The sequence below is a fragment of the Hipposideros armiger genome, unplaced genomic scaffold, assembly GCF_001890085.2.
Source record: "Hipposideros armiger isolate ML-2016 unplaced genomic scaffold, ASM189008v1 scaffold_676, whole genome shotgun sequence".
NCBI classification, from domain to species: Eukaryota; Metazoa; Chordata; class Mammalia; order Chiroptera; family Hipposideridae; genus Hipposideros; species Hipposideros armiger.
This window is the reverse complement of record NW_017732026.1, coordinates 260012-279958: the sequence shown is the minus strand read 5'-3', so window position 1 is coordinate 279958 and position 19947 is coordinate 260012. Positions and strand designations below refer to the sequence as shown.

The 19947-nt window shown below is 32.6% G+C and overlaps 1 protein-coding gene across 1 annotated transcript in view; it reads left to right on the top strand.

Moving 5' to 3' along the window:
- Positions 1-19947, top strand: part of DPP10 (dipeptidyl peptidase like 10) — a 521286-nt gene that overhangs the window by 443927 nt on the left and 57412 nt on the right. The window contains exons 10-12 of the mRNA XM_019626422.1: positions 1506-1629; positions 6996-7034; positions 13429-13536. Coding sequence (XP_019481967.1) covers positions 1506-1629; positions 6996-7034; positions 13429-13536 — 271 coding nt within the window. The remainder of the gene's footprint in view (positions 1-1505; positions 1630-6995; positions 7035-13428; positions 13537-19947) is intronic.

Below are 19947 nucleotides of genomic sequence, written 5' to 3'. Positions count from 1 at the left end.
AAAATATTGTAAAAATACTATGATCAAGATTGGGACTGGTCCTTCACTCACAAGTGACAAACACCAAAACAGACCATTCACAGCTCTGTAGCTCTAGTCCCCATGGATAAAGTGAAATAACAGGAGGTGATGCATAAGAAGCAATTAGGTTAAGAATAAGCTTTACTTTTTAATTGATTATTGATCGTGTTTTAAAGAAATACAGGTGTGATCAAAAAACACGATGAATGTTTAAATATAAAAAATTTATTACAGTAAAAGACACATTGCCATTAATACTCCCCCTCACTTTGAACACAGTTATAGCATCATTCTTGCCATTTTCTGAAGCAGTTTTGGAAGTCCTCTTTTATGAGTGTCTTTAGTTGCGCTGTCATGGCTGCCTCGATGTCCTGAATCATTTGAACTTTGGAGAAAGCCAGAAGTCGCACGGTTCCAGATCCAGTGAATAAAGTGAATGAGGACACCCTGTAATGTTTTTATTTGACAGAAATTGCCATATACCAGAAGCGATGTGTGACACGAAGCCTTTCTGTTGTGATCACAAAATACAGTGAATGCTGTTGCCGAGTGCCATCCAAAGGAAAGGCAGGGACCTTCAATATGGGATGCAATGCATTGAACCTTAGTAACGGTGTGTGACAAGTTTCAGCTTGTTCTGTGCAGTCATTCGAATGTGAACTATGGTTGAGAGAAGGTGTGTTTTAAAGTGTGCCCTAAATCCTCCTCCTTTATGACAACACTCCATGTCACACATTGCTTCTGGTATGGCAATTTCTGACAAATAAAAAAATTTCAGTGTTTCCTCATCCACCTTATTTATTAGATCTGGTACCGTATGACTTCTGTCTCTTCCCCAAAGTCAAAATGACCATGAAAGGTAAACATTTTGAATCGATTCAGGGCATCGAGGCATCCACGACGGTACAACAAAAGACACTCGTGAAAGAGGATTTCCAGAACTGCTTCAGAAAATGGCAAGAATGATGGGATCGAAGCAAGAGGGAGTATTTTGAGAGGGATTAGTGGCAATGTGTCTTTTACTGTAATAATTTTTTGTTTAAACATTCACTGTATTGTTTGATCACACCTCATCTAATAGACTATACCTTAAAAAAGTTATACTTAATTTGCACATATGTTAATACTAAGAAGTAGAAGACAACAGATTATTCATACATGTCTAGAATCTTGATTATATTTATCTTTGCTGGGATTTCCTTTCTGGAAATCATTTGCTTTCAATGTTATTCTCAAATTTTCTATATATTTGTATATGAATGTATATGTGCATGTGTTTACATACATATATGCATACACATGTATTTGTATTTATATATGTGAATTTTTGAACAAGCAGCTACGTATATACACATAAATAGAAATTCATATGATGTGACATCCTTATAGTGTTTCATTTGTAATTGCTATAACAAGTGTATATTATTGGCACTATGCACATTCTCTGGCTCTAAATGTAAATATTAATTTTGTTTCCAAACTAGAGAATACTATATCACAATGGTGAAATGGGTAAGCAATACCAAGACAGTGGTCAGATGGTTAAACCGACCTCAGAACATCTCCATCCTCACCGTCTGTGAGACCACAACTGGCGCTTGTAGTAGAGTAAGTATAATGTACTTTTCTTATATGCTTAAGATGACATAGTTTATGCTAGCATTTACAGAGATATCAGGCAATTCTTTGTGGAAAGGCTTCAGTATTTAACTTACAAAGGTAGTAGGAAAAGAGTCATTCTATAAGGAGTATATACTTTCATCCATAAAACTTTCAAACTTTGAAGTGAGAAATATAGATGATAAGCTGACTTTAAAAAATGAATTCTTATATAGTATAAAAGGTAGTCCAAGCCATATTAGTTCATTCTCAAGTATGGGATGTCTCTATATTTTGACTTTGATTAACATGGGAATATGGATGTTTATTTCCTGTCTTCATTAAACACATTCCAAAAATTCATTTTTTTTGTAGTTCAGATTAGTCTTTTTAAATAGCAGACAGTGTCTCTGTCCTTAAATTGAAAGAAAAATAATGAAAAAAAAGATTTTTAAAACACTACTTTGAAAGCAGGTTGTATTTAGATTTCTATAATCAGTGTTTATACAGTGTAATAAATTGTGTATGTGTCGTTTTAAGGTTCTTAGTAGAGGCAATAGTGTGGTCAGTTTAAATTGTTATATTATGTATGTGGTACTTGGTAAAGGATTCCCAAATTATTTAACAATAGAATTTTTAAACTCCTGTTTCTGGACAAGCAGGAGTAAATGTTATCAGACTAGCATCTCTGCTGTAACAACTATAAAATTATACAAAATATATTAAACACCTATTTTCAGATGTTGGACAACAGAAGGATCAGGATATAAAAGGCGAAATAAAGTAAATACACAAGATGAGCTTAGATATGACTTTCTATTGGTCACACTTTTGAGATCACAATGCAAGGAAACTGAGCCCAGGAAAACCACATTGATATCACTGATCCACGTAGGCAGGAAGAATCAGACTTTGAGGCTATTGTCAGCTGAAATTTGCAGGGCAAGTAACACAGAATTTGGAGCTGTATTGAGAAGTACTCTAGCTATCTATGTAAAGAACTTCTTAATTCTTTTGTGCAATGCTTAGCCATGCAAGTAGAGGAAGTAGCATAGAGAGAGACTCCTTTTAATAAACCTTTAAATAGAGCTTTGAAGGAATAAGTTCAAATACCTGTAAGTTAGCTGTCTACCAAAGACAGGACTGTACTGCCCTTATAGACAAAGATATTACAAGAGAGAACATTTTAGACTGGTATTTCCATGAACACACATACAAAACAACCCTTAAACTTATTAATATATCATTCCCCCACAATATACAGAATAAGTACATCATGACTAAATGGTGTTTGTCCTGAGAGTTTAAGATTGATTTTGAAAAGCCAGTCAATGTAATTCATATCTTAACAGAAAAACAAAAAATAAATAATTATTTCAGTAGTAAAAAAAAAATTGACAAAACTTTAACATAAACTAATAGAAATTAGTATCCTCAATCTGATAAAGAATACCCACAAAATACCCCATTGAATACCATATTCAATGATGAAACACTTTTCTTATTCACCTTAAGATCTACAATAAGATAAGGATATACATTCTAACCCTATCATGCTAACTTTATTAGAAACTGTAATCAGACAACTTGGCAAGAAATAAATATCATCATGATCAATAAGGAAGAAGTAAAACTATCTGTATTTGTAGATGACATTATTGTATAAACAAGAAGTAAGAAATCTGCAAAAAATACTATTATAATAGGCCACAATTTACAAGTCAATGGAATAACTTGAATTGTTCGTTCCATTTCCTGATTTTGATAATTTTACTGTTAAAGATAGGTAAATACATAGAATTTTCTTAAGAAATTTTCTTAAGAAATACTCACTGAATTATTTAGGGGTAAATGGTTATAATGCCTCAAAATTGCTGTCAAATTGTTTACAAATAATTATTTCTAACTTTTGATTGATTTAAAAAAATATACTTCCACTTTCCTTTCAAATGTTGTAAAAACAGTAGAGAGAGATATATGATAATGAAGCAAACAGAAAAATATAAATAAATAAGGAAGCTGTCTAAAGGATATGCAGATATTTCTTAAACTGGTCTTTTAACTTCTCTGTAAGTTTGTACTTGTTTCAAAATAAAGAACTACAAAGCAACAAAATATATTTCTATAGATTTGTAATATTGTGATGGAAAATAAACAAAAATACCATTAAAATGTTTAAAGTCATAAAATAATAAGGATAAATTTAACAAATAGTGTGAAAATTTCCAATATTGAAAACTACCACATTGCTAAAAGACATTAAAGAAAACTTAAATAAGTTGAAGCTATGCCATGTTTTTTAATTGAAAAGCTTAATATTGTAGATGTCAATTCTCCTCAAATTGAACTATAGTTTTAATGCAATAGTGATTAAAATCTCAGTAGACTTTTTTTTTTTGGTAGAAACAGACAAGCTTGTTCTAAAATATATATGGAAATGTACAAGACCTAATGAGCCAAAACTATCTTGAAAAAAAACAATGTTGGAGGAGTTGCACTACCTGAGTTCAAGAATAACTAGAAAGCCACAGAAACTGAGAGATTGTAGTGGAGGCATAAGGACACACAAATATATCAATTGAACTGAGTAGAGTTTCCAGAAACAGATCCTTATTTATATGATCAATTGATTTTCAATATAGGTGCCAAAGCAATTCAATGGTTGAAAATGGTGTTGGAACAATCAATAACCAAATGAAAAAACCAATGATGTTTGACATCTATCTCACACCATCTTCTAAAATTAATTTGAAATAAATTGCAGCTGTAAATCTAAGAGCTCATACTGTCAATCTTCCAGATGAAAATATGGGATATTTTCACTATACTGAATAGGCAAAAAAACATTCAGCATAAAACAAAAAAGAATACATTAGAGATCATCAAAATTAGAAACTTCTCATCAAAGTCATCATTAGGAAATTGACCAGCTAATCACAGATTGAGAGAATATAGTTTACAAAATGTGTATCTGCCAAAGAAATACATACATTTCAATAATAAAATGACAACTCAATAAAAAGTTTAAAATTGAACAGATACAAGGAAATAATAAATGCATGAAAAAGTATTCTACATCATTAGAAATTAGGAAAATATAGACTAAATAAAGATGGGGTAACACTACATGCCATTAGAATGACTAAAATTAAAACAATGACACAAAGGGTGACAGAATTAATTGTTGATGAGAATGTGAAGAATCACAATTCTTATTCTTTGTGGGTAGAAGTGTAAAATGATACAACTACTATAAAATGATTTTGCAGTTTCAAATAAAATTAAACATATATATGTGCATGTGTAAACTGTTTATATAGAGAACAACATACTCAGTAACTCCACTCGTAGATACTTGCACAAGAAATTAAAACCTATATCCACCAAAGGATTTATTTTTAAAAATCAATCTTTAGAGAAGTTTTATTCATAATAGCTAAACACTGATAAATATCCAATTGTCCAGTATTGGATAAACAAAATGAGGCATATCTACACAATGGAATTCTACTCAGCAATCTAAAAACAAACAGAATATCAATACACTCAACAATATGAGTGAATCTCAAAAATATGTGTTGTTAAAGAAGCCCCACATAAAAGAGTACACAATACATGATCTTAATTATCTGAATTTCTAAAACAGGAAAACTAATATATGGGGAATAATTCAGAAGTATGGTGCCTTTTTAGAACCTCTTGAAAGGGGCAGGAAGAAATGTGTGAGGAAATGTAGTCACATATCTTGATAGGATGTAAATAGATTTGTCAAAATTCATCCCATACACTTAAGATCTGTACATTTCACTATATGCAAATTATACTTCAGTATTTTTAAAATAGTTTTTAATGGTCTATAAAAGAGAGAAATGAAGATGAAGGCATTTCTCTTTGATTGGAATGGTGAGCGTAGGTGTGAAAATGAGGAGGATGAGTCAGCCATTTATTTACTGTGTTTGACTGACGCTCTTTACATTTAGTTTATAATTATTAGAAAATTTATTCAATCATCCTCTTTTACCTAGCTAGCTTAGAGACTGACTAGGATTTCACCATTTATTTGTTGAAGTGTTCTAGAGTGTTTCTTATTCAGCTGATTATTAAGTCATTTGAAAATTGGCATGCAAATATTCTAGTTACAGAAAGCCTCTCATCTATAGAAAGATAATCTATATAGGTAACTACAGGGATATATTAAAATGTCTCAATTAAAATATAGGAACACTATCATATTATTAATTTGATACCTAATTGATATTCTATTATATTTAATTCCCTTATGGAATTAAAATATTTTACTTTCTGCTATAAATGAAATAATTAGACAAATAATTGCATGTGAAATTTGGGGCTCTCATGGATTCTACCAAAACCTAGTGATACTAATGAACAGTGGCAACTGATATGTTTTATGTCTGTGTTTTATAGATATCAACAATAGTTATTCTCTATGTGCAAATAGAAAATCAAGGAATGATTTATTTAGGTATTTTGTTGATATCTGCATGTAGATAAAATCTACTGGGGAAAAAAAAAGGCCCCGAAAAGAGAAAGTAGTCAACCATAATGTAATAATAATAGTAAGCCTTTAAAAAGGGAAACTAGTAAAAAAAATACTATAAATAAATTACTATTATTAACAATTTTGAATAAGTACCTGTGCATATAGATAAAATCTCAAATATATTGTGATTTAGTCTGTTTCATTTGAACGCTTTTCTTATAGGATAATTTTTTCAAGAAAACTACAAGGTATTGCATAAGATACTACATGTAAACAATGTTACTTTTTTATCTGCATATATTTAACTTGAGACTAAATTAGTCTAATTCTGCTTTTCGAAACATGATTTTGGTTCTGATATTTTGGAAGATTATTTTAAAGAAACATAACATGTTTTCATTTCAAATTTTTTTCCTTAGGAGAAAAATATGACTATGGTAAAGAGTGGATTAAATGTTGAAAGGCTGTCCACCTTTTAATTTTATTTCTGGCTGTTGCCCAGTTTTTTGAAAGACTGAATAATTTTCATTCCTGATGATGCCTAGAGGTGAAAAGAGACAGTGTCTAGTGGTTCCAAACAGTTCAAATGAGGTAATCAAACAGAGCTGGAAAATGATCTTCTCTCCCTGAGGACATCCTACCAGGAATTCTGCAGGAGTGCACCAAAGAAAATACTTCATAATTAAATTATTATTTAATCCCGTTTTTCTAATTATTCATTCAGTTTAAATCAGTAATGACAATGGGATTTCTCATGGTGTTTCATGGAGGAGAGAAAAACTTGTGAAGGACAACAGTATAAAATTTGTTAAGTTGATGTGTTCTCATTTTGATCTTTAATGCTTCATGGAGTTAATATTTTTTGTTTCAGAAATATGAGATAACATCAGACACATGGCTCTCTAAACAGGTATAGTATAGGCGGATTCTTTATGTCACATTTTTGCTATTGTGCCCATCCGAGTCACCCATTTGTTATGTGATAACCTTCTTCAAAAGTTATTTCAAGGGCCGGCTGAGTGGCTCAGTTGGTTAAGAGCTCGCTCAAGAGTTTGAGCTCTGAGCAACAGCGGTTCGAGTCACCCCGAGCTGAGCAGCCGTGAGCTGCCAACAGGTGGCGGGATGGCTCAGCTAAAAAAAAAAAAGTTATTTCAGTAATATGAGTTTAAGGCTTTGCTATGTTTGACTGTCTTTTCCATGAAAATATTTCTGACTTGCCCTTTCTATGACATCATTTGTGAAAAGATTACTTTTATTTTCTACAGCACTTAAATTGTAGGATAACTACCAGGATCTATTCTCAAGATCATTCACATAAATAAACTTTTGTGTAGAAGAAAGAGAAAAAATTTTGGTCCATTAAAAGAGAAAGTTTTAACCCATCAAAACTAGAAACCATCAGCATTGTTCAAATTGTCCAGAAAAATTGACCAAATCTTTCCATACATTGGTTATGTAGAAATTACTCAGATGAACACTTCTTTCCTTAAAGGTATCTTAGCTCACAATGCTCATTTGTGACATAACTGAGGCTGGAATCCAGATTATCACAATACCAAATGTCTCAAAACATGGTGTCATACTGGACGTTTCAGAAGGAAACACAAATATTGATTGGGCTGTCGGAAAAGTCATGATGTATTTTTTCTATGTTTTTCATTGCAAAAACGCGTCATGACTTTTCCGACAACGCAATAGATTATCCACATATGCCTGAACCCATTCTATTACTAACTCCTTCATTACTTTTTGCAAAAAGAAGTGTTTGGTTTGGTTTTGATTTGCTTTGTTTTTTACAGTAATCTTTTGTTTTAGTCTCTCCCTACGTGTCATACTTATCTATAGTTTCAGTTGCCACCCATACACTGAGACCTCCAAATGTAGAGCCCCAAACAGCTCACTTATTGTAGTTCTGAAACATCCAAATTCATGCTTGTCATCGCCTCCTGAATCCAGAAAAGGAACTGCACACTCTGCAGGTCCAAACTGAATACATCTCTTTTCTAGTCAGTTTTATGCCTACTTATCCTATACACTCAAGTGTATAGTTATCCATCCAGCTATTGAAATCATAAATATAGTAGTTATTCTTGAAACTTTTCTGATTCTTATCTGCTTACTCATATATTCATCACCACACATTTGATTTTACTTTCAGAGATCTCAAGTCATTTTACTTTGGTACAACTCACAAACACTGTCCATGGGCAAACTACAGGTACTGCAGTTCCCCTTGACTGGTGAACACGCAACCCCTCAGGCACCTGCCAACCTGTTCTCCACACTGTGGGTTTGCTGAGTGACCTTTTCAAAATATATATTTAATTATCACTACCCACATCACCCTTATACTTTACTCTCACAACTGAAACCATTTTTGTCTATCCTTTCATTCTACAGATAAAGACCAATGTTCTTAAAAGGGCCTACACAGGATTCAGTTGAAAGCTTTTTCAGCTTTGTGTCCTACCATCCTTTCAGTAATTTTCTCCATTCTAGGAACTCATATTCACAATGTCTTTGTATGAACCCTTTCTTCTGAACAGGAGTCTCTCAAATACTTTCTTATGGGAAGGCTGCTCATTGTGCAAACCTCACTTTAATCAACTACTTAAGAAGTCACCTCCTCTGACCACCCTAACCAAATCACATACCCCAATACAAGTTATTTTGAACTCAAGTATAATCTTTGTTTAATACTTATATAATTATTTCTGTGATTCTCTTTTTTTTTTACTAAGTTCACAAGGACAGGAAAGATAATTCATTTTTTTCAGGAAATACCCCATTATAAACCAAATGCCTGACACAAAATGTGGTTATAAGAAAAGCTCTATTAATAAATGCTGAATAAAGAAAAAAAGTAAGGGACTGGCCGAGTGGCTCGTTCGTTGGTTAAGAGTTGGCCTAGGACGACATCTCTGAGCAGCAGGGCCCCAGTTCAGATCCCACATGAGGGCTAGTGACGCTGCACCCTCTACAGCTAAGATGGTGAACAACAGCTCGACCTGGAGCTGGGCTGCAGTGAGTCACTGGCACCAGCATAGGCAGCATGGGCTGCCATAAGCTACCATGTGTAGCCAGCAGCCAGCGTGAGTGGCCGTGAGCAGCCTTCCAATGGCTGGCAACCAATCTGCCTCAGCCGTGAAGAGTGCAATGATCACAATATCAACATGGACCAGTGAAGTAACATCCTCCACAACTAGACTGAAAAACAAAAGGGCAGTAACTTGTCTGTTCCCCTTCCTCATTTCCCCAATGCTTTTCCCTCCCTCAGTTCCCCAATAAAATCTTCGAGAAAAAAAAAAAGAAAAAGTAAGGAGGATTGTAAACAGACTAAACCTTTGCTTGGTTGAACTATAGGCATACATTATCTATCTGTCAACTATCTCTCTCTCTCTCTCTCTCTCTCTCTCTCTCTCTCTCTCTCTCTCTCTCTCTCTCTCTATCATCTGTCTTCATATAAATTATTCAATCTTAGGCAATATGCAAAATGAAATTTAGGGGGGGCATCCTTGATTTTGTAGCTAATAATGGNAAACAAAAGGGCAGTAACTTGTCTGTTCCCCTTCCTCATTTCCCCAATGCTTTTCCCTCCCTCAGTTCCCCAATAAAATCTTCGAGAAAAAAAAATAGCATAGTTGCAATGTTATCTTGGCTATCTTCACTTACTGGGTTTCTCATGCTCTTAAAAAGTTTCAAGTCTGTCAACTCTCTCTCTCTCTCTCTCTCTCTCTCTCTCTCTCTCTCTCTCTCTCTCTATCTATCTATCTCTATCATCTGTCTTCATATAAATTATTCAATCTTAGGCAATATGCAAAATGAAATTTAGGGGGGGCATCCTTGATTTTGTAGCTAATAATGGACTCTCACAAAATTAAGTTAAATACTGAAAATAAAAACAATGAAAAATAATAATATATGAATATTGATGCATTCTAACTTGTCCTGCATTATTAAACCTATTTTGCTATTATTTTTTTGCCAGAGACATTCATAATAGTCTAACATATATCAACATAATACATGCTCTTTTGGGATTATGTATCTACATTTTAAATACCAATTTTATGAATGTTTAATGGAAACTATTTTTCAAAGCAAAGAAACCAGTTATCAATTATTCAGTAAAAAATGCAGGTGGCAATTTGTCACAGTTGACTTTTTCTCCAGAAGCTCTAAGAAAATGCCATGAAACACTTAGAATCTGATGAAATTTAAAAGATGAGGATGGTAGTAATTATGAGATGAAGGAAATTTCTAAACCAACTAGAAATTTACTATAATGATCACATGTGCTGACTTTCTGCATAATAGGAAGAGCAGATAGTATTGGGCTCGTCTGCCCTCACTTCAAGAGACTTACAGTTAGGATAACCAGTGTACAAACTGTTTGGTCAAGGGATAAACTTTAGTATCTCCGATTCATTGCCCTGTGTGTCACAGATACTGATGTGCTTAAGGTAGACAGTGAGATTGGTTCCACTTCCTTTATTTGATTATAAGAAAATGTTCTGCCTAGAGCTGTATGTTTATAGGCAAACAGTGTCTGGTGGCAAAGGTTGTTAAGCCTAGCAATGCATCTAAAATTATAGTCCCCATCTGCTCCTTTACTGAACCGTTTCTAAGGCACCAGAATTGGAGGAGAAGGGCACTAACTTATGAGTAAACAGGAGAATGTTCAGATACTCCCATATCATAAAAAAGCAAGTTATTTTTTGGAGCAAAATATAAATGGAGACTGCTGAAGAAGGAAGGAGCCAATAGGTTGCAGTAAGTGTGATAAAGTTTTATATATATATATATACACACACACACACACACACACACACACACACACACACACATATATATATATATATATATATATATATATATATATATAATGAATATTTTTCCATTGTACACATGCATTCATTTATTCAATTATGAGTTGGACACCTACTGTGTTCTAGGCAATAGAGCTAAAAAGACAAAATTGCAAACTTACTTTAATTATTACTTGCCCCTCTGAAGGAAGTCAACCATATAATAGATTGCATTGAAAACCATGATAGAGGTGAATACAGGGTACTTTTTAGAATCTCTGAAAAGAAATTTCCTAACTAAGACAGACACTCTAACTACAGAAATTTGGAAATGGTTTTTGTTTCATGCATTTAAGTAAAAAATGAGTAAAAATAGCACAAAAAAAGAAGACAGAAAAGTTGTTCCAGGCAGAAGAAATCCCATGTGCAAAAGCAAAGAGAGAGATATCCCAGAGGGACAAGAGATGTAACATACAGAATTATTGATTCTATCATAGTTGAAAGATGTGATTCTCTCAATCAAGAATCTTTTCAGGATTTAGTATATGCCCAGTAGTGCAATTTTCCCATCCTTGAATTGTGTATTACTTCAGGCTTCTAAATTTATTTCATATATCATATTTCCATGCGTATCCAAGAAATAGACAAGGAAAATATTATTTTTATATTTCTATCCTGGGATATTCTTACTAATGAAGCTAGAATCAGATTCCAAGATTATTAAAATAGCTATTAGTTTACTTATTCATTCAGTAAATAATTATTAAGCACAATTATGACATTCACTATCCCATGTCCTGGAGACACTGCAGTGAAGAATACAAGTTTCCTGCATCATGGAGCTTACATTCTAAAGAAACACTACCTACCTACCTGTCTACCTGTGTCCTACATACATACACACACACACAATTGTATGCAAAAAATGCATGCATGCATAGAATGTAATACATTGAATGGTGTTAGATGCTGTAGAAGAATAAAAAAGGCAAGTGAAGGAGGCTGAGATTCACATAGAGTTGGATGGTCTGGCTTCCCAGATCACCCTTTACATAGGGTAATCAGGAAATACCTCACTTATAAGGTGGAGTATAGCAGAGATATGAAAGAGATAAGAGAAAGGGCCAGGCTAGGGGAATAAATAGCGCAGAGGCCTTAGGAGCAGAAACATGCACAATACGGAAGCTGGAGAATGGAGGAAAATGAGATCAGAAAGAGTGGAGGGGGAGATCAGCTAAAAGCACTGGTAAGCCATTCAAAGCCTTTTTTTTTTTTTTAAGATTTTATTGGGGAATTGGGGGAGGGGAACAGCATTGGGGAATTCGAGAAAGGGACCAGCCAAGTTGTTGTTCCTCAATCTTCGTTGTGGAATGCGCCAGTCGCCATCTGTCTTCCCGTTGGCAGCTTGTGGCCTCTAAGCTTAAGGTGCTGAGTTCAGTCTTAGTTGCAAGTGGGCATAGCCCACCATTGAACAGGCAGTCTTGTTGTGACACCAGCTGAGCCATCCTGCCACCTGTTGGCAACTCAGTGACAGCTCAGCTCGGGCACAGCATCACTGGCCCATGTGGGAATCGAACCTCGGCCCGGTTGCTCAGAGCTCGTACTCTTAAGCCAACTCTTAACCAACTGAGCCACTCAGCCGGCCCCTCAAAGCCTTTCTTTATATCACATGTATAATCACTCTCAATAACCCAACAAGAAAGAACTCAGTGTTTTGTCAGGTAAATCTATTTTCCCTGGAGCAAGAGAAAGCAATCTATATGTATAGCTTCCATCATTTAATTATCAATAACAATTCCATTGATTGAACATGCCACTAGAGTTTAATTAAAAAATCAGCTGGGCGTTTGTGTTTGTGGAGGGGTGAGCAGTGAGGATGGGAAATTTGAATTAAGTGATTTTCAATGGATTCCTTCCAATTTTGTGGCCTTTTGGTTTTTGTATTTTCAATAAATGTATGTATACATTATCAGAAATGTTTCTTTAAGTAACTAGAGTTGCTGAGTAAAAGGTTTCAGAGAAATATATTAAATATTGAATGTTAAATTTTTTTCTAAATTAAAAACAAATTATTTTGATAAACTGGTGCAGATGTTCATGTTTTCCTTATCTTTTAAGGATAAATTGTAAACACAATCATATGTTATGTAAAGATACAAAAATCCATTTTGAACCAATTTAAAAAATGTCTTTAGTCTAATTGTAAATCATTCTTATCAAGTATTTAAGAAACTTCTCCATCCTTCCCATCTCTTAAACACACACTCACACACACACACACACACACACACACACACACACACACATACACAATGCATCATTGAGTTCCCTTTAAAAATACTATCATATGAGTACACTTATTTTTTAAATAATTTGACCATTTTCCAAACTAATTCTAAATCAATAATTGGTCTAATCCATGCATGAATTAGCAAGAGTTGGCAGCAGAAATTTCACTTGCTAGTTTGAGATCGTTATATCACTTCTATATTTTAGAACGAGGAGCCCGTGTTTTCCAGAGACGGCAGCACATTCTTTATGACAGTTCCTGTTAAGCAAGGAGGTCGTGGAGAATTTCATCACATAGCTATGTTCCTTGACCAGGTAAGTGCTGCTTCTATGGTTTAGTTCCATTGCCGTCATGTTCATGAAGGCTCAATTCTTGTGTAACCTTGGTAGCATTTGATGTTGAACATTCTGAACCTACCATTAACGCCTGTGAAGTCCAGCCATATTTCCAACTCAGGGACATTTTAGGAAGAGGATCCCCATCCAAAGCCATAATTCAGGCTGTATCTTTCCATAAAGCAATCTCAACATTCAACAAAATTTAGTGAGCTACACATGTTTGCTATGAGTTGAGGGCCTTGTGATAGAGAATTTAATAAATTAAAAGTACCTAAGCCCTACTTTCAAGGACCTGAGAAAAATCTAAAGATTTCTTTTTGTTTATTTAACAAATACATATTACCTATTTCATACAAGTAACACTTTCAAGATATTATAAACTTTTAATTACTTAAATCAACCTAAATGTCCATCAAAAATTGAATAGTTGAATAAATTATGGTATACCCACAAAGAAAATACAATGCAGAGTTTATAAAGCCAGGATAAAGTAGATTTTTTGTGTGTGCTGTCAAACACACAGAGTCTATGTTACATTTTTATGGACTTTCTGATAAAAAAAGGGGAAAAACTTATTTTTTCTCTAAACTTCAAGTGAATGTTAATAGTTTTTTATACAATTTGTCTAATTTTAAAAAAATTAGTAAATTAACAAATGGTTAAATATGACAAGTTTAATGAGTCAATTTGAATCTAATTGCCAATTACGAATATTCATGAAAAACCAAGTTTCTTTTAAAATCAAATAAGTATCCTAGTCTCACAGGTAAAAAACAATTTATAAAGATAAAGCATTGTATATAAATTGAAATCTTCAATGAGAGTTGTACAAACTAACCAAGAATCAATTTCATACTTACAAAATACAGAGTAAATATAAATGTGGTAAAAGGTCTCTAAGCAACTTTATTTTTATGTTCTTAGAACTGTGCATATTCTCAAGATTTTATCATTATCTGCATACATATTTATATTGGGCAGCTCAGTGCCTTGAATTCCCCAAATCTAGTCTGAATATCTTTAAATTTAATACTTGTGCAAGGTCTGTATATTAAAATAATTGTCATGATTTTAAATTTAACTTTAACAAAAGCTGAAGTAAATAATTTGAAACATAATTTTTATAATAGAGATGTAGATTAATTTTTATAGTATATCACTAAGTTGGAAAAACAGATTGTAGACTAATATATAATGTGATCACATTTATATTCTAAATAAATATGCATTTATATATGAATAAAAATTGTGGTGATTCAGTACCCAGCTATTAAATGGTTGCATCAGACTGGTGGAACCAGGGAACTTTATTTTATTATTATTTTTTTTATGTGAACTGGAAGAAACTTCACTAGCAAATTGTTTTACTTGATTAACTTTTGCTAACTAATTATAAACTTTGCTATTATTAGTACTAGGGAGATATTTTGGTCTAAAAACTAAGTCATACTTTCAAAGTCTTATAATTGACTGTGACATTTTATTGAATTTTTAAATCCCAGTATTTTATATTCAAGGAGCTGTGTAAAATCCAAAGTGGTCAAAATTACATACAAATTGTGACTATTTACAAGATATAATGAAGAGTAGGTAAATGTGTATAATACATCATTATACTATGTACATTTCCAAGATATACTACCTATTCAACAAGTTATAAAGAGGAATAGTATATAAAAAGTGTGGAACTGGGGATGACTGGTGATGGTGGCATATAGGAACTGAGATATTTATGCCCCTAACAAAGTTTCTTTGTAAGTCTTGAGAAGACTTTTGTCCCCCCAGTCAAATGAGCCTGACATGCAGTCTAACTCATTGTTTCTAAAATGTTCAGAACAGAACGCATTCATAGAGCAGATGTATTTACTTTGTTTTGCTTCTATATGGCGATTACAGCTAAGCTTTCACTGAAATAAAAAACATTTTGATCTATTCTGATTGCAGTTCCGACAATTTGTGGTTTGCATCACTGAGAAATAAACATGACTGCATGATTATTTATGGATATTTTGGCAATATGGCTGAAATTAATTTACTTTGTTAATGATTCAGAGGACAGTGCTTAGGTAGATGCAATTTATACCTGTTCACACACATACACACACACACACAAACACACACATGCACACACACACACACACACACACACACACACAATTTTAGTAAATAGCTTGAATCCCCTTGCCTCAATTTTTAATAGCCATCAAAAAAGCTCTTTCATGAATTGTTTATGATCAACATATTGACATATATACACACTATAAAAATGTAAAATTCTAAAACATAAATTGAACAAGAGTATATAATATCAAACAAAATCTTATCATCCCATACTCTCACACTGTAAATCAATTGGTGTATATATTTTAAATTTCTTTTTATATTAAAGTGTATCATTTTTCTTTTAAAGAGTACAATAAATATATATATAAATTTGTAGCATTTAAAAATTGTTTATGAACATTTTATGACATCATTTAAATGTAATTTTTTATTTAATATTATTCTTAAATGTGATTTTAATAGCTGTTCAACATTCCATCAAGTAAATATACTATACTGTATTTAAATGAATCTATTATAATCGTCAAAATTATTTCTAATATTTTTATATTATAATTTATTCAGATATAAGCGTTCTTATGCACACTTGTTTCTGTTTATGATGATTCCCACAAAAATACATTTATAGATGTCAAAAGATACCCAGGCAAAACATATGTGTACATACGCATTTGTTTAGGTTTAGATAAGGAGTGCAAATTGGTTCTTCCAAAACTGTATAATATGCAGTCTAAAGGGTTATGCATACCAACAGTGCTGACTTTTTACCCTCTCTTCTTCCCTTGACATGTGAGAGGATTCCACTTAAAACTGACCATCCCAGAAAGTGAGAAATGGCAGGGAGAGAACTTGGCAGCTGGCAGTCAGGAAGAACAACACCTTGATGCTTAGCTATACATACTTGATATGTAGCTGTATTTTAGTGCTTCCCCATTAGCTGAGGATATGTTTATATGTTTGAAGTATCTTACTAAATGAAATTAGTAAAATTTTGCAAACATTTTTCTTTCTTACATAATGGCTAGGTAGATAAAAACCATCAATTAGAGACCAACCTACAAAATTAGTGCTTTCAGGTTATTTTTACTATAGAGAGTGATGTTTGGCATTATAAATATTTTAGTGCTTTTTTTTTTATTTCTCATTTACAAAAGTGATCCTGGTTAAGGTAATTTCAGAAAATAAAAGTAGAAGCAATTCATGTGTTTTCCTCTAGTCTTCTCATGATTGTAATTTTATGTAAACTGCAGTATTTCATCCTGATATTTTAAATTTTAATTTTAATTTAAAGCCTACTTTTCCCATAATGATACATAATTTTAAAAAACAATTATTTAGAAGATTAATATTAATATGTACATAGTTAATCATTGTTGTTCAATGTTTAATTTAGTGGCAATTATTATAATTATAAATGTCACTGTTCATAAAGCTTCTTTATATTCTGGATCATTTCTTTAGTTTTGATTAGGAGAACTCAAGTTTCTTCATCAAAAGTAACTATATATCTATATCTATCTATCTATCCATCTATCTATACAGTTAAATATATATTGCTAGATTACTTTCAATATGAATAAGTTAAAGCAGAACTTGTGAGCATTTTTTCTACTCATACATTTCATAATGACAATATTAATAAAAGTGAAAATTGACCTTTCCAAAAATCTATATGGCTAAAATAATTGTTCTTCTGAGTAGAGTATGCAGTATTAATATCAGTTTATGCAGTTCCATAATCAAACAATGATGCAAAACTTCTTTTACCTCACTTCAGACCATTAAACTTTTGATCATGTCAGATATAGCTTCCTCCCCTTTCCTTTGCAGCATTCCTTATGTAGACTTCTAAATTTTGAGATTCCCATATTTGAAATTATAACATCCTACATCTTGCAATACAGTCCACAATTAAGAGAAAGTTTTTTTCTCAAAAATATGGCCAACTTTTTCTCTCAAATATGGGGTAAACAGTGTTTCAATCTTGTTAAGTGTTCAGATTCATAAGCATAAGCAATTACCTGTCACCTTTCAAAATTGTGTTAAATGAAAAATTATGTATGCTAGTGAATCCATTCACTTTTCTCTATGCAGCAATACTAAGTTTTGCTCATGAGAGCTGATAATTTCACTTGGAACAATTTTAAATGCCATTATTCATTACAAATAATATAGAAAATAACATGCCCCCAATCTACAATTCTACCACCTAATCAACCCAATACAATTTTTCATTAAATTTCACTGCTATATCTGATTAGAACATTGTCTGAAAACAATTAGTTCACCTCATGTGATGAATAGACAGTAAATTAAATCATGCTATTTTTAAACATGTTTCCCTTATCTAGAAGCTCTAAAGTTAAACAGAACATAAGAATTTTGAATGAACTATGTAAAAATAAGGTAAAAAGCACATTTGTTGTTAAACTTTTATTAGTACCAATATATTTCCAACTTGAAAATAGAAATAAAAAATTAATAGTTAATTTATTGAGTAAGATCAAATCTGCACCAATTAAAGGAGAGGCATCTGATGTCTAATGTCCTAAATAACAACTCTATCAGCATATCTTGTGTTTTCAGCCCTACTTTGAGAATGAATGAAATCACTAATTTTACTGCTGTTTATTCTAAAACTAAAAGTGAAATATAAGTTCAATTTAAAGTATATCGCCAGTTGTCATGTCAAAAGTCCACTATGGTTTCATTGTCATAATCATTGTTTCCATTCTACAAGTTAATATAATAGAGATCATGGTTGCACAGAAAGAATTATTACTTTGGAGTAAAAGTGATTATTCTTTCCTGCTTTGTTAAATTATCTTGCCTGTGATTGTATTTCTGCTGAAGGTGGATGGAAAACCAATTGAGATACAGACACCCCCTCATGAAGACAGTTAAGTCCCTTGATATTTATTTTGAGCTTGCTTTGTGATTGTCTACCATATTCTGATTAGTGCTGGGAATATACACCTAGAGTTCAGATCAAACTTAATATGCTCACTGCTATGATATAATCCCTTGTATATTAACTATACATAACTATAAAAATATTCTATGACATTATATGTGAAATGTTGTTCAAACTTATTCCCTAGACCAGATTTGCCCTGGGCAGAGAGAAAGTGAGCAAGGCAATTACAGATGTTTGAAGTAAAATCCAAAGGTTGTGAGGTTGTTATTATGGCTTTCATTCAGCAAGAGATCTTTAGGTCCTACACTTAGAAGCATAATACCAGGGGTGCCAAAAAAACATACACAAGTAGACACTTTGGTCAACGTTGCTCAAGCAGTAGTTTGTCATAATCAGCAGTGTCTGGACGCTGATGGTAACCACATTGAGCACCTCTTGTAATTGCAGAAGTCAAATGCAACTTGTATTCATCTTTTGTTATCAGTATATATTAAGTATTACAATTTTAATACAGTTTTCCTTTCTTAAAATGTATAGATATTTTTGACACCCTCTGTATTTAGATCTTAAAGGCATTATTGAAATGAATAATGTGCAATGTTTGTTCCTGCATACACTGTGTGTCAGATATTTTTCAAAACATTGGATTTTTGCTTATGATCACTTTGTTTGTTTTTTTCTTTGTTTTTTTTCTTTATTTCTTTTTTCCCTCTCTTTTCTACTTATGATCACTTTTAATGTGGCCACTCCTCTGTGTTTAACACACACACACAAATAACAAAACTACCTAAAAAACAAAGAAAATATAATCAACCAACAAATCTCTGAACCAAAATGTGTACAAAAGCCTAGCAAAGTTTCTTTACTTTTTAATGTTTTGATATTTTTTTATCTTGAAATTGGGCAAAAAAGATGCATTAAAATCATAAGATCTTAGTGTCCTACCCTTGGCTCATTCAAAGTAGGATCTAGAAATGAGTAAGGGGAACCATTTAGTGGGGTGTTTTCCTTTGGGAATTTGGCAATAAAATATGTGACTTCAGACCTCCATGCCAGCCTTTGGGCTTATACCTATCTCAAATCTCAGAAATTCTGTTTCATCTTTCCATTTATAATTTTATTCAGCAAATACTTGTAAAGTGTTATAATGAATCAGAAAGTGTAAAAAAAATGTTAAAATGAGGTCATATGCTTTTTGTTAAACTTAAACAGCTAGAAGTCTAAATAATTCTCTTTAAGAGTAAGAAACAGACAATTTGGGGAAATGTCAAAATACAGAAGTATACCAAGACATAGAGACTTTTTTATTGTTTTGTTTTTTTGTCTTTTTAGCTGAGCCATCCTGCCACCTGTTGGCAGCTCAGCGGCAGCTCAGCTCAGGCCGGACTCAAACCCCTGTTGCTCAG